This window comes from Oratosquilla oratoria, chromosome 12 (assembly GCF_046742065.1).
Source record: "Oratosquilla oratoria isolate Oo_2021 chromosome 12, ASM4674206v1, whole genome shotgun sequence".
NCBI classification, from domain to species: Eukaryota; Metazoa; Arthropoda; class Malacostraca; order Stomatopoda; family Squillidae; genus Oratosquilla; species Oratosquilla oratoria.
Window position 1 is genome coordinate 4,667,696 of NC_134788.1, and position 15,000 is coordinate 4,682,695.

The window sequence follows — 15,000 nt, forward strand, 5'->3', positions numbered from 1 at the left end:
ATGTCTTGTCATTTGGTCAAATAAAACAAAAAATCATAATAAAACAACAAAATGTTTGATGATCAAACAGCACCAGAAAAATATGACGTCATCAGTCCTCCTCCTCGAGGAGGACTGATGACGTCATATTTTTCTGGTGCTGTTTGATCATCAAACATTTTGTTGTTTTATTATGATTTTTTGTTTTATTTGACCAAATGACAAGACATCTTGTCATCGGAGTTTAATGGGTTAAGTAATTCTGCCTGTCCTATGGCAATCTACTTAAACTTGTCTTTCTTTTCTCGCAAAATTTACGCTGATTATTTCAAAACGTAAATCTCATCTTGTTTATTTGTTGTACAGATCACATTCTTCTCTGTGTGGGTATCAGATATGTTTATGTTTATGGTCATATTCATGTTTATGACGTCAGTCCTCGCTTCGCGCGAAGCGAAGACTGACGTCATATTTTTCTGGTGTTTGATCAAACATTTTGGTGTTTTATGATTTTTTGTTTTATTTGACCAAATGACAAGTATCTTGTCATCGGAGTTTAATGGTTTTAAAAGCTTCTCTCTGATTTTTGTTGTTGTTGTTGTGGTCCTAAAGAATATTTTGATGATAAGATTCTCTGACGTCGACAAAGAGCTTAGTGGCAGCCGCGAGGATCTTCTTGATAGTAGCAAAGCTCTTACTCAAAATCTCTATGGGCTACTTGATGTCCACACAGATCTACTTAAATATTAAAAAGAGTCTTATGGTTCTGAGGGTTCTTCAGAATGTCTGAATGAGCTTTTGATAGCGTTGAAATTCTTTGTCTCTGTTGGTCGTTCAGTAACTCCTGTAGATAAGTAAAAAGCGACTTTTTGAAACAAAACAAAAGAGGAGTCATCGAAGCTCTAATCCGTTCGTGAGCGCCATCTTGTGTCTCTATCCTGGCTAACGTCCGATAATGTCATCAACCGAGGAACTGGCGGATTCCGCCTGATCCGCCAAAGGCCTACAACATATCTTGTTGGCGTTGTGTCTTCTTATAGAGCCTCTCTGACACGTCATTCGATTCCTTTTACTTCTCAATTGGCAGTATTCGAGTCCCGTTGGTCCGGGGTTTCCACCTTTGCAATCTTATTTAGATAAGGGAAGGGGTCGACCGTTCGGTGGTGTGGTCTTTGCTCGCTCTCAAATATCCCCACACCACCTCGAGGGCGACCCGGACAGCAAGATGAGTCGGAAAGTAACTTGCCAGCTCCCCCGTCTGACGGCCACTGGGTCCCCTGTAGGTTCAGGGGTCCCACGGCGGCGACGGCATCGGGTCTTTGCTCGCCCTCGAAACCCTGGCCGTCCCCATTGTCACCGGCAGACGAAGCAGGAACCGAAGAGGAGGTCTCAGCCTCGGCGCAGAGTCGAGGACTGAGGTCGTCCTTTGACGGTCCTGCTCTGGTGGTTCCTGCCGTCGTCCTTCCCATTGATGCCGGCAAAAGCGCCAAGGGATCCAAAACTAAAGTCCTTACAACTCTCAACAGTGGAAGCTATCTCGGTTTTCATGATGCATGAACCTATATGCAGTCATACGTATACACATTAAAAATGCACGCACACATGCGCAGGTGTATGAATATACATAATGATATCACACACACACACATACACACACACACACACACACACACACACACACACACACACACACACACACACACACACACACACACACACACACATACACACACACACACACACACACACACACACACACACACACACACACACACACACACACACACACACACACACACACACACACACACACACACATACATATATATATATATATATATATATATATATGTATATATATATATACATATATATATATATATATTATATATATATATTTATATCTATATATATATAATATATATATATATATATATATATATATATATATATATATATATATACATATATATATATATATATATATTTTGGAAGGAGGCCATTTATGATGCATGCGTTGTTGAAGTCAACAGCTGCGATAGCATTATTATGCTTGTAGAAATGTTTTTCTAAGTTGCGCACCAACGTGCGGTCGTCTGGAAGCAGGTTCTTAAGCAGATTGCTGAAGTCCATGGTGTATATCTCTCGAGACGTCTTTCTCCGTCATCAATTTGACCAACCCACACCTCCTGAAGATGGCCAGTTAAGGCCGAAAGACGTCTCGAGAGATATACACCATGGACTTCAGCAATCTGCTTAAGAACCTGCTTCCAGACGACCGCACGTTGGTTCGCAACTTAGAAAAAACATTTCTACAAGCATAATAATGCTATCGCAGCTGTTGACTTCAACAACGCATGCATATATATATATATATATGTATACACTAGATCAATGGTCTCAAAATTGGCTTGTAAAATTAAATGCAATGTTATAGATGTAGATAAAAGTGACACTAAGCACGACTCCAAACCATTTAGGATTTTTTTTTAACCAAAATGGAGGAAAATAAAGGTTAAGAACATAAGAATGAAGGAGACTGCAAGAGACCATAAGGCCTACAGTAGGCAGCTTCGTATCCATCACCACCTGTCATCCCCATCCATAAAGTTGTCTAATCGTTTCTTAAAACAACTGATAGTTTCAGCGGTTACTACATGGTTACTAAGTCTATTCCATTCGTCGACCACCCTATTAGTAAACCAATTCTTGCCTATTTCCTTCTTAAATCTAAATGTGTCCAGTTTAAAGGCATTACCACGGGTCCTGGCCTGTTGTTTTAATATGATGACCTTGTTTGCATCACCCTTGTTAAAGCCTTTGGTCCACTTGAACACCTCTATTAGATCACCCCGCACTCTGCGTCTTTCCAGAGAGTGTACGTTAAGGTGCCTAAGCCTCTCTTCGTAAGGCAAATTTCCGAGTCCATGTATCATTTTGGTCATTCTTCTCTGTACTGATTCTAGTGAATTGATATATTCATCTGTACGAACTGAAATCCTCCAATTGTTGTTGTTTTACCCCAGAGAATGCAAAATAAATGCTGGGATTGTGAACGTAATCTTTCGTATACTATTTCCAAATGTTATTGTAGACATTTATTAACCCATGAAACTCCGATGAGTTTGATCAAACATTTTGGTGTTTTATGATTTTTTTTTATTTGACCAAATGACAAGAATCTTGTCATCGGAGTTTAATGGGTTTGGAAAGAGTGGGGCGGCTAGACTACAAAAATCATACTGAATATAAGAAACAAAGCATATGAAAACTGCTCAGAACATTTAGATCTTCCCAAGAAGAAATAAACCAATGATAACAAAAGATGAATATGTAAATTGATAGATAATTACATAAATAAACAAATGATTAAATGAATAAATTAAATAGGTAAATGAATGAATAAATAAATAAATTGATATATAAATAGATAAACATATTAGTAAACAACAGCACTCTTCTCAAAAATATAGAACAACTTACCTACTGTGCCACACAATACATCCACACAGAAATACATTCACTGTTCACAAAGGTAAACGCCAAAGTGCACGTCCAGAAACGTATTTGACTGGTGTAGGCCAAGGTCTAAATATACAGGTCAGACCGTTTGAATTCTTCTGCGCAGCTTCTGACGTCATTAGGCTGGGTCCATTTTCTCTTTGTGATACACTGAAGAAAACTGTGAAACGCCAAGACAGGAACTATAATATTTTATATATTATATATATATTATATATCATATATATTCATATATATAGACAGGAACTATAATATTTTATATATATTTATATATATATTTTATATAATATTTGTCAGAATATAACTAATTGCGTGGAGCGGTGCGAGCGAAGGCAACAACCTACCCGAACGACGGACCAGCTTCAACTGACAGCTATAGGACCCGTGAACCCCACTTTGAACAGCCAGGTGACGTTCACGGGCCCGCTGCGCCAACTCCCTCGAAATTCGGTCGGAAGTGGTTAGACCTGTTATTCCTTAGATCTTGGTGTAGGCTTGTTCAGTTACAAATGGCGTTCCCGTATACATCTCCCCCGTTGTGGAATTACCAAGGATGAGTGCGGATCCTTTCAGAACGAGAAATCTTACAAAAAATATACAAACATTAACATTAATTTAGCTACGACGAAAGGTCCGCAAGTCCGATTTCAGAAAAATAAAGTCAGTCGTACTAAATCTTACTCATTTATCTAAATGAAATGCCAGTATTTCAATATAAAACTTAAGTTTGCATTTAAAAAAATACAAGAAATGTATATAACGTGTAAAATACCTTCGATAGGACTTTAATGGACTATATAGTGGTAACCGAGAGAAGAGTAGGAAGAGTTTTGGATGTACATGTTCCGAGGGGAGAGAGTAGGGGAATATCAAATCATTTTGTGGTGGAAGGTAAATTGAGAGTGGAGCATAGATGGAGAAGAGGAAATAGGCAGAAGGTAGGGATGTGCTTAGAGTAAAGTGCTTAAATGAGAGAGAAAAGGAGAAAGAGTACAAGAAGCTGAGAGAAGAGTGGAAGGGAGTGAAGGATAGATTAGAACTAAGAGTGGAGGAGGAATGGTGATGGTTCAGAGATGGAGTCACAAGGTGTGCGAAGTTGGTGTTTGGAACAAGGAGGACGGGAGGAAATAGAAGGAAGGGTAGCGAATGATGGGATGATGAAGTAAAGAAAATTGCAGAAGATAAGAATCGAGCATTGAAAGACAATAATAATAATGATAATGATATTAACAATGAAAACAATCGGTTTACTGAGTTAACACTGATACAGTGATACACTCCAGGTCTTTAGCCTTGTGACCCCTCAGGTCAGCATCGTGAGACCTCTCTGTTTCTAAATTCTGGTTGTCGACCTAATGCTCGACATTTCTCAATGCTAGAAGTATGTGTGTGACTGTGATAGTCATAATAGTCAGAGGCCCCTGTAACGATATCAAGACATACAGGACAGTGCGCATTTGAATAAAAGAAAGCTTTGTTTCCCTCAGTTCCAATAAAACGATGGTGACGTTATACCGCAAGTGTCAGCATACTACCTCAGACTATATCAGTCGGCCCACACTTACGAACAATGGCATCGGATCATGTTACCTTACCATATGGAGATTTCCGCGAATACACCTTAGCTACAGGTGCCTAAGCACCTCAGTTACTTCCTCATTGGCATTGAGGCCTACAGTGAAACGGTATACAATTTACCAGCTTGTTGTAGCGGGGCCACGTGTTACTATAGGATGATGTGGGAGTTATGTTTTCAATTTCTGGCACGAAGGCATCCAGCCGTCTTTTGAATACCTCCACTGTGCAGGATGTGGTGTTCTTCAAGTAGTTGGGAAGACTATTGAAGAACTTGGGGGCAGCTCTGGCGAGAGAGTTTGCTCGGAGAGATATGGTGCTCTTTGTGCTATTCCTTCAATATTGCAAGATATCCCTCTCGTCCTTTCTTGGCTGAGTGTCACTCCAATGTTGGGGACGTGACCCTACAACGTTTTCCATGTGTAAATGATCAGGTACCACTCTCTGCGCCTTTGGAGTGAATATAGTTTGAGGTGCTTGGGTCTGTCTCAGTGGTTCATGCCTTTCACACTCTCAATCTTGCTGGTGAAGGTTCTTTGGACACTCTCAGATTTATCTATATCCCTTATACTATCTGGGTTCCACAGTTGGTTGCAATATTCAGGTTTAGGTAGCACCAGGGTTTTCCACAGTGTAATCATGCAGTCCTCGTCTCTTGATGTAAATGTTCTAAGGATCCAACATGATAATTTACTGGTGCTGTCAACAATTTTGTCAATGTGTGTGGTAAACTTGCCATCTCGACTCAAGATTACTCCCAGATCTCTTATATTCGCCTTATTCATGATCTCTCCGTGAGCTGTGATGTGGGGTTGGATGTTATTTGTGAGGGCTTTGCCATTTCTCATCAGTTCAAATTTGATTTCGCTGAATTTCATGTTGTAATCGGCCCAGATGTACACGTTTCAAGTTTCCTCTGAAAGAGGTTAGTATCTTCGATCCCCCTTATTTCCTTGGTGGCTCTGGTGTCATCTGCGAATGAGGATATGTTGAAATGTTTAACTGTGCTGTCAATGTCGCTAATGTGTACTAGGAAGAGGAAAGGGCAAACACGGAGCCCTGTAGGACGCCACTTATCACTGAAGATGGTTCCGAAGATGTTCCGTTTATGGCTACACGTTGCTGTCTGTCATGAAGGAAGCTGTGCAACCATTGACCCAACTTGCCTATTACTCCCAGGGCCTTCAGCTAATGTAGTAGGATATCATGGGCCATTTTACTGAAGGCCTTAGCAAAGTCCAGGTATCCAGCAGCTACATTACTGTCCCTCTCCAGCTTGCACCCCTGATAGCCAATATGATATCGTATAGTAGTATGGTATAGTATAGTATAGTATAGTATAGTATAGTATAGTATAGTATAGTATAGTATAGTATAGTATTCATAATATCTGTGACCATGCCCTCATCTAGGGATTGTCTCTATATCCTGTGTAGTATGGGCGAGAGTTCCTCCTTGCAGGCTTTTAGAGGGGGTGCTCCCATGCCATCTGGCCCAATTGAGAAAGGATTTGAGTCCCCCTATTACCCTCACAATATCCTTGCTGGAGAAGTCGAGGTCACACAGTGTACCCTCCTTTGATTCAACAAAGAACATTATGGGAGAGTCTATCACCGTATTGACGATGGATATGCTGAAGGTACATTCGTACTGTTTTCTTAGTTGTTCAGTTGTCAAGGTAGTTGTCCTGTATCATATCCCCATCTTCATCTATTAAGGGGCCGACCAGAGAATTGACATTCTGTTTTTTCTTTGCGAACGTAAAGAAGTGTTTACTGTTGGTTTTTATTACGCTTATTGGTTTCCTTTCATTGTGATTATGTTCTTCCTCGTGTGACTTTAGTGTCTAACTTTTAATTATAATTAGCTTGGTTTCTAAGGTTGATTGCTTTGGTGTTGTATTGGCCTCGTGGAGTTTGCGGGAAAAATATTTCCTTTTCTTGAAGAGGATCCTCCTGTCTCTCGAGATTTGTGGTGTTGTTCTTCTACCCATTCAACTCCGATGACAAGATTCTTGTCATCGGAGTTGAATGGGTTACCCCTATGAGTGGGACATGCAAGCTGCATATGTCGTAGCACACCTTCAGGAAGATCTGGATAACTTACTGTGTGGATTTACCGTCAAGATGTCCCTGCCAGTTTTCATTTCTCAATTTCCTCTTGATCTCATCCCATCCTTGAAGAAGGATGGCAACAAAACTACAAGAATAATGATAGGATGATAAACAACATATGATTAGGACTATAATGTCAATTTGTCACCGCCTGTACACGCCTTGGTACATTAAGTCTCTGGACGACTCAATAGATGTTAAAAGACCTCTGAATTTACTTCACCCTCCAGAAATTTACACATACCAGAATGTTCTTCGTCTCTTATTTAAAGAAGTTTGTAAAAGACCCACACAGGCATCTCTACAGCTTATGCGTAGACTACATGTCGGTATTATGGATGTAAGAGGGGGTTTGCACGGTCTAACGGTTCGTGTGAACTCGTGTGAACGGGGTATTTGGTTGTCGAACATGGTTCGACAACCAAATACCCCGTTCACACGTTCACACATCACTTTAAACACGTGTCTGTCGAACCGCGTTCGACGAACCGTTAGACCGTGCAAACTCCCCTCTAATGCAGTTGGAAGTTCTAAAATCCACTCGGATAAACACTTAAGCAAAATGTTGTAATGTCTTTCTTTTTTCCTTTTCATTATTTTCTTCCTGCCCTACTTTAACGACCTACATTTCAACTTTTTTTTTTTTCTTCTTCTGTAGGTTCCTAAGGAAGCTTACACCTATATCCTAGACCTGCCGATGACATCATCTAAAACCCGGGTGACTTACGTCAACTATCACTGCGCAGTATGTAACGATGACGCCAATCATCTGCACATCTGGAACGTTACAATCAATTGTTCAACTAGACAGGCAAGTAATTCTTTTTAAGCACCTACAATTGTTTCGTATAACATTACTAAATTAGTTGTGTGCGTGCGAGTGTGTATGTGTGCACACTTGTCTGTTTAAATACAAATTTGTAATGCCGGTTCACCCGTAGAGGATACCGGCTCTTATGATTCTTTTGTTTTATTCCCTTTTGTGTATTTGCATTTTCCTCTTTATTAATCTATTTATTGAATTATTCAATTATTCAATCACTTAATTTTCTGTCTACCAGTATATACACATTTATCTATCAATGCATTATTTTACTAAGTTAATATTTTGTTGTAATTATATACATATATATGTGAGAAATTTGCTTGTGAACAGCGACATCAATCAGATTTTTTTTTTTTTTTTTTTTTTTTTTTTTTTTTTTTTTTTTTTTTTTTTTTTTTTTTTTTTTTTTTACGGGAATTTGGGTTGCAGATAGCGACCATCCCAATCTCGGGAACCAGTTAGGTTCTAAGTTCATACAGTTTTAATCACCAGTGGTCGAGTGGTCTAAGGCGAGCGGCGATGGCGCCTCCTCGGTCCCAAAGCAGCAGGTTCGAATTCTGTGCGCGACGGTCATAAAAAATTATCTGATTGATGTCGCTGTTCACTAGCGAATTTCTCATATGGTTACAATGGCGATAAGCGTGAAAGTGATTCGTTCCGGTCCTTACCCCCTCCCACGAGTGTGGTTGGCTGTGTGGTGAAAACGGGATTTTGAGTTGCAGATAGTGACCATCCCAATCTCGGGAACCATTAAGGTTCTGAGTTCACACATTTTTAATCATCAGTGGTCGAGTGGTCTAAGGCGAGCGGCGATGGAGTCTCTTCGGTCCCAAAGCAGCAGGTTCGAATCCTGTGCGCGATGATCATAGAAATTATCTTATATATATATATATATATATATATATATATATATATATATATATATATTCTAGACACCTTTGCAAACTGTGCAGTTATCATTAAGGTGCTAACAAGGTGACGTATTCAACTTTGTCTACGAATTGCTTGCCTCGGATACGTACAGCTACACAGAAAACTATCGTTAGTAGGGGTGTCGAAACATTCGCGAATGAACATAACCTTATGATACCGAAGGGTTGGTATTTCTGGGGTTCGAATTGTTCGAATTCCTTCTGAATGAATATGAATCGAATAATAGTTCCGGAGTTCATATGGATTCACTATGACATGATAATCTTATTTCCGATGGAGACTTCAACTTGTCTCAAATTGTTTCGTTGTTTTGTGTCAAAATGATTAGCGTGATTTACTAACGATAGTTTTCTGTGCAGCTGTACATATGGGAACCATGACACCACTCTCCCTTGTGTTTCCTAGAAATGGTATACGGTACTCAGTGTTTGTTTCTTAACATGGTACTCTTTGAAAGTTCGGAGCCCATTTTTTTTATAATAATTTTTATTTTATTTCTTTGTTCTTTTATAGGTGGGAGGGGGTGATCTTTATTACTGTGGGATATCTTATTTTAAGTTAGATTTATTATTATTATTACTATTATTATTATCATTATTATTATTATTATTATTATTATTATTGTTATTATTATTATTATTATTATTATTATTATTATTATTATTATTATTATTATTATTATTATTATTATTATTATTATTATTATTATTATTATCATTATTGTTATTATTATTACATACGTATTTTTTTCCCTTCAATGCTCAAGTTGTCCACACGATCTTTGAAAAGCTTTGTTGAAAGTCACCCAAAGTTCTTTTTATGTTATTTTTTCACCTTTCATATTTCATCTTCACCGGGATCACAATTGTTTGTATCCCATCATGTTTCTTTAGCTGCGTCATAATTAATTGGTAATTTTGTCCACATTTTCATACATAATTTACATCTTTTATTAGCGCACTGGATAGTGATCGTTAAAAAAAAATCCCTGTATGCATCATATCTTTTGATATTTCTTGCCAATCCACTTGAGTACAGTACATACACACATACATATACCAAAGGCTTTTTTCCCCCTTACACGGGAGGTAGCCAAAAAAAAAAAAAAAAAAGGTATAGAAACCACTCCCACCCATTCCATCCCCTACATACTCCACTCCCCTCCACCCTCTTCCCTCCCTCACATATTGGCACCTCTTGGATGACGGGTCATCCCTGCATCCTGTCCACTGAGTATAGTACTTTTGATATTGTCCTTTTCCAGTTTCCACGGTAGTCGTTTGTATGGTTTCTGATCACAGTATTTACTTAAGTCCAAGAATTTAAGATCCAAGCCTCCATTCCTTTCTTATATGTTTGACTTTGTTAAAATATTTTTATCATTAAAGACATTAACAGATTGGAAAACATGCATTAAATATGATTTGGCTTAATGTCGCGAGGTCTCAATAATAGGAGGGTAGGACAGTGCCTCTCACAGAGGACTTTGTAGCGTGGAATTTAATCAATTATATCCTTGGTCCAACTTGCCGGTGGCAGAGCTCGAACTGCCGCCACTTCGACCTCCGCCGAAAATAGCGACGCTCTAACTCCCTCGGCCAGCGAGCATCCATACTAATGAGAGGAAACAATACGGGAATTTCTTAAGACGTTCAATCACATTCTCTCTAAACTAGCGTTTTACCAATTTTTTTTTTCTTTTTTTTTACTGCGACCCACAGCAAGAACCACAGTTCACATTTCGACCCATAATACTTAGGTGTAACTATATATATATATATATATAAATATATATACATACATATACATATATATATACATATATATATAACGATATCTAAAAGTGCAGTGAGTAAGTCTGAATTCACTAAAAATTAGTAAAGACTGACAGGAATATAAAAGGTAAGCATATGAAATTAGTAAAGACAAGGAAAAAAAAAAAAAGATGTTTGGTACGGAACAGTCGACAACTAGCTAGCTATTCAATCGTTACTCATCAAATAAGGTTGTTCCAATATTGGAACCTTATATATATGTATATATACATATATAATATATATGTATATAATATAATATATATATATATATATATATATATAGAGAGAGAGAGAGAGAGAGAGAGAGAGAGAAGGAAAAAGGAAAAGAAGGGGAAAGGGAGAGGGAAAGAGAGAAAGAAATGAGAGATATTTCAGGAAACGTTCATTTTTCATCATCATCTCTCCCTTTTCCGCCTTGCTCTCACTTGCATATTTTTTTATTTCCTTTCTTTTTTGTCGCGACCTATCTTATTTTTCACGCGACCCACTGAAGGGTCGTGATCCACAGTTTGAAAAACGCTGGTCTAAACAACGGATACACAGGAAGTGGAGTCCATACAAGCCTTTAAGATTTGAAATATAATTGATAACATCAAAACTGAAGAAAAAATCACGCTAAATACTAACCAGACGAGTGATAATGAATTCAACCTATCAGGGCCTAAAAGTAGATAGAAACAAACTCGCCAACCACGTCTTTATTGAATGTAGTAAACTTTCAGTGTAATGCAGTTGGAAGTTCTAAAGTCCACTTGGATAAACACTTAACCCATTAAACTCCGATGACAAGAGTCTTGTCATTTGGTCAAATAAAACAAAAAATCATAAAACACCAAAATGTTTGATCAAACACCAGAAAAATATGACGACAGTCCTCGCTTCGCTCGCGAAGCGAGGACTGACGTCATATTTTTCTGGTGTTTGATCAAACATTTTGGTGTTTTATGATTTTTTGTTTTATTTGACCAAATGACAAGAATCTTGTCATCGGAGTTTAATGGGTTAAGCAAAATGTTGTAATGTCTTTCTTTTCTCCTTTTCTTTATTTTCTTCTTTTCTTTTTCTTTTGGTTCCGATATCGCCATAGACCGAAAGGTCTCGTGTTATAAAACATTGTAAGCCACTACAAATACAATATCTACCAAATCTATGCAGAATTGCCAACCTAACAACATTTTACATTTTTTTCTTTATTTGATGAACCTATTATTCTTTTATAATTCTTTATCTATTGTGTGATTGCCAATGTTATTTAGGTCAGTGGATTATTAATGTTACCTTTTCTTCTTTTTTTAAGTAACAAATTATCCAATTTCTTTCTTCCATGGTTGCTAGCCATAAATGCGCTGGTCTTCACTCCGCAGAAAATAAAGACGATGTCTGTTTGATGCGCTTTTTTAATATATGTATATGTATATATATATATATATATATATATATATGTATATATATGTATATGTATATATATATATATGTGTGTATATATATATATGTATGTATATACTGTATGTATAATATATATGCATATATATATAATATATATATATATGCATATATGTATATGAATATCTAGGGAGCAGATTCTCTTGTATGCATGTGTTAAAGCCGACAGCATTAAGGAGGTTGTTAATCTTCTTATTGGTATTCTCCAGCTTTCTAACCAATACTCTGTCATTTGGAGGGTGGGCATAAACCAAGTTGCCAAAATTATTCATTTATTCAACGTTTCGTCTACAAAGCGACATCTTCAGGAAAATCTGTAACACAAATATTACCGACATACAGAAATAAAGAAAAAAGGGTGTTAACCTAAACAAAAATTCACAATGATGGAAATAGATATCAATAAATCAGCAATAATTCGAATCCTATCTCGATACATGGGCCGTTGGGGACTACTACTTACAAAATTAAAGGTCCTTCGTCATTTCTTTGGACCTTTAATTTTGTAAGTAGTTGTCCCCAAAGGATATCAAAATAGACATCTAGAGTAGATTGTATCGTTCGATAGCTGAATCAAGTCTGGCCTACAGTCATTTCTATTACTGTGAAGAAAGCTCGGTTACACCCGAGGTTTCATCACACTATCTAATTACGCAATTTTCCTATATAAAGATTAAATAGAAATGTTACACAATATATTTTAAGGTTTATAACAAGAATTAAAAACCTTTACAAAGGAAAGAAACAATATTATGAAATCTTGTTGTTCAAGAACTGTCTTTCGGTGCTACTATACCGTGAGGTCTACCACACTATAGCGTGAGATCTTCCTCCCGTTAGTACTGTAGCGTGAGGTCTACCATTTCCATACATTTATTCTAGCGATAAACACAAATTGTACATATCCTAGGAATGACATAGGTAGATGATTGGATTTCTAATTACATTCATATTAAAGGAAGAAAGGTAATAATAAGCATTTTATCACATATTTCCATACATTTATTCTAGCGATATACACTTCGTACATTTTCTGAGAATGGCACAAATAAGTTAGGTTAGGTCAGGTCACGTGGGCAGGTCACGTTTTTTTATGTATTTGGTCACATGTTTGATGGATAGGTGCGGGGAGCGTCCCGGAAGAACGCGGGTCACTCGGTAGACCGCAGGCCGCACTTGGGTACTAAGGCGACATATGGCGGTAGACCTCACGATATAGTAGGACCAATTGGTGAGTGGGAGTACATATTCACCGTAGGCACAATATTAACCCATTAAACTCCGATGACAAGATTCTTGTCATTTGGTCAAATAAAACAAAAAATCATAAAACACCAAAATGTTTGATCAAACACCAGAAAAATATGACGTCGCGAGGACTGACGTCATATTTTTCTGGTGTTTGATCAAACATTTTGGTGTTTTATGATTTTTTGTTTTATTTGACCAAATGACAAGAATCTTGTCATCGGAGTTTAATGGGTTAAGGAAGGAGATAGTACGGAATCTATTTGGGTGGAGATTATAGGCAAGAATAACAAAAAATCATTACTGGCGCTCCTATACAGACCTAACCTCACCATTGGGCATACTGATCCATTGATGCATGAAATTCGCAGGGCGTTCCAGTACAAAAACATTGTGAACATGGGAGATTTTATTTATAGAAACATTGATTGGGAAATTTTAGTAGGACTCCAGGAAGCGGAAAATTTCTTAGATGTGGTGAAGGGTAATTTCCTAAACAAATGATTACCGATCCTACGAGGGGAGAGAATACTTTGGAGTTACTTTCAACTAATAAAGAGCACCTTATGAGAAACGTAAAAGTGGGAGATAGTCTAGGCTCTAACGATCACCAAAGACTTTTTTTTTTATATAATATATAGGAAGAATTGAATAGTACGAATAACGTTCTGGTACAGGACTTCAGGAGAGCCAATTTTGATAAGATGAGAAAGAATTAAGGACAATTGGCCACCGACCCAGGGCGCTGTAACGGGGTAAAATACACGTTCAGCCCGGAAGTCATTAGCGCAGTAAGGTGACGGGTCACTGAGGGCAATATGCGTATCTTAGGTCAGGTTACTTACAAGCGTGAGGTCAACAGCCCGGTCAGCGATCTAGATGAAATGTACAGTAACCTAACAGCTTTAATTCTAAATGCTCAAAATAAATTTATTCTCCTCAAGTTAATACAGAAGAATAGTAATACTCCCAAATGGATAACAGGTAGGCTGAAAAATTAGATCGGAATAAAAAGAGGACCTTACGCTAGTATAACATAAGGGGGAAATTCACCTTAGATCCAGATATAATGGCATGGCTAGGCTGGTTAAAAGGAACACGCACACAGTGAAACGTAACTACGAAATTAAGGCTGCCGAACAAGCAAGCTCCAACCCATAGGGATCCTTTCATCTCTACAGAATAAGAAATAAAGAAAGGATAGTCCCAATAAAAATGACGAAGATGTCATGATAGAATCGGAGGAAAAAATAACGAGACGTTTAACAAATAGCTTCTCTCGGTATTTACAAAGGAGAGGTTAGATATGGTACCTGACTACGATTCGATTTTCAGTGGGGGTGAAGAAAGTAAACTATCTAACATCAGCGTTAGTAAGATAGTAGTTAAACATATTGAAATGGCTTAAAGCTGCAAAATCCTAGGGTTCAGACGAAATTTTTCCGAGAGTGCTTAAAGAGTGTGAATTTGAAATCTGCGACCAATTAACGGAAATATTGATTAAATCGGTAGACACTGGTTTTGTGCCTATTGTTTGGGTGCA

General features: G+C 37.8%; 1 protein-coding gene across 3 annotated transcripts in view; it reads left to right on the forward strand.

The window, feature by feature from the left end:
- The window catches only part of LOC143030918 (uncharacterized), a 117,458-nt gene that overhangs the window by 21,936 nt on the left and 80,522 nt on the right, over positions 1–15,000 (forward strand). For all 3 annotated transcript variants that reach the window (XM_076194170.1, XM_076194172.1, XM_076194171.1), the window contains one exon: positions 7,849–8,001. In XM_076194170.1, coding sequence (XP_076050285.1) covers positions 7,849–8,001 — 153 coding nt within the window. The remainder of the gene's footprint in view (positions 1–7,848; positions 8,002–15,000) is intronic.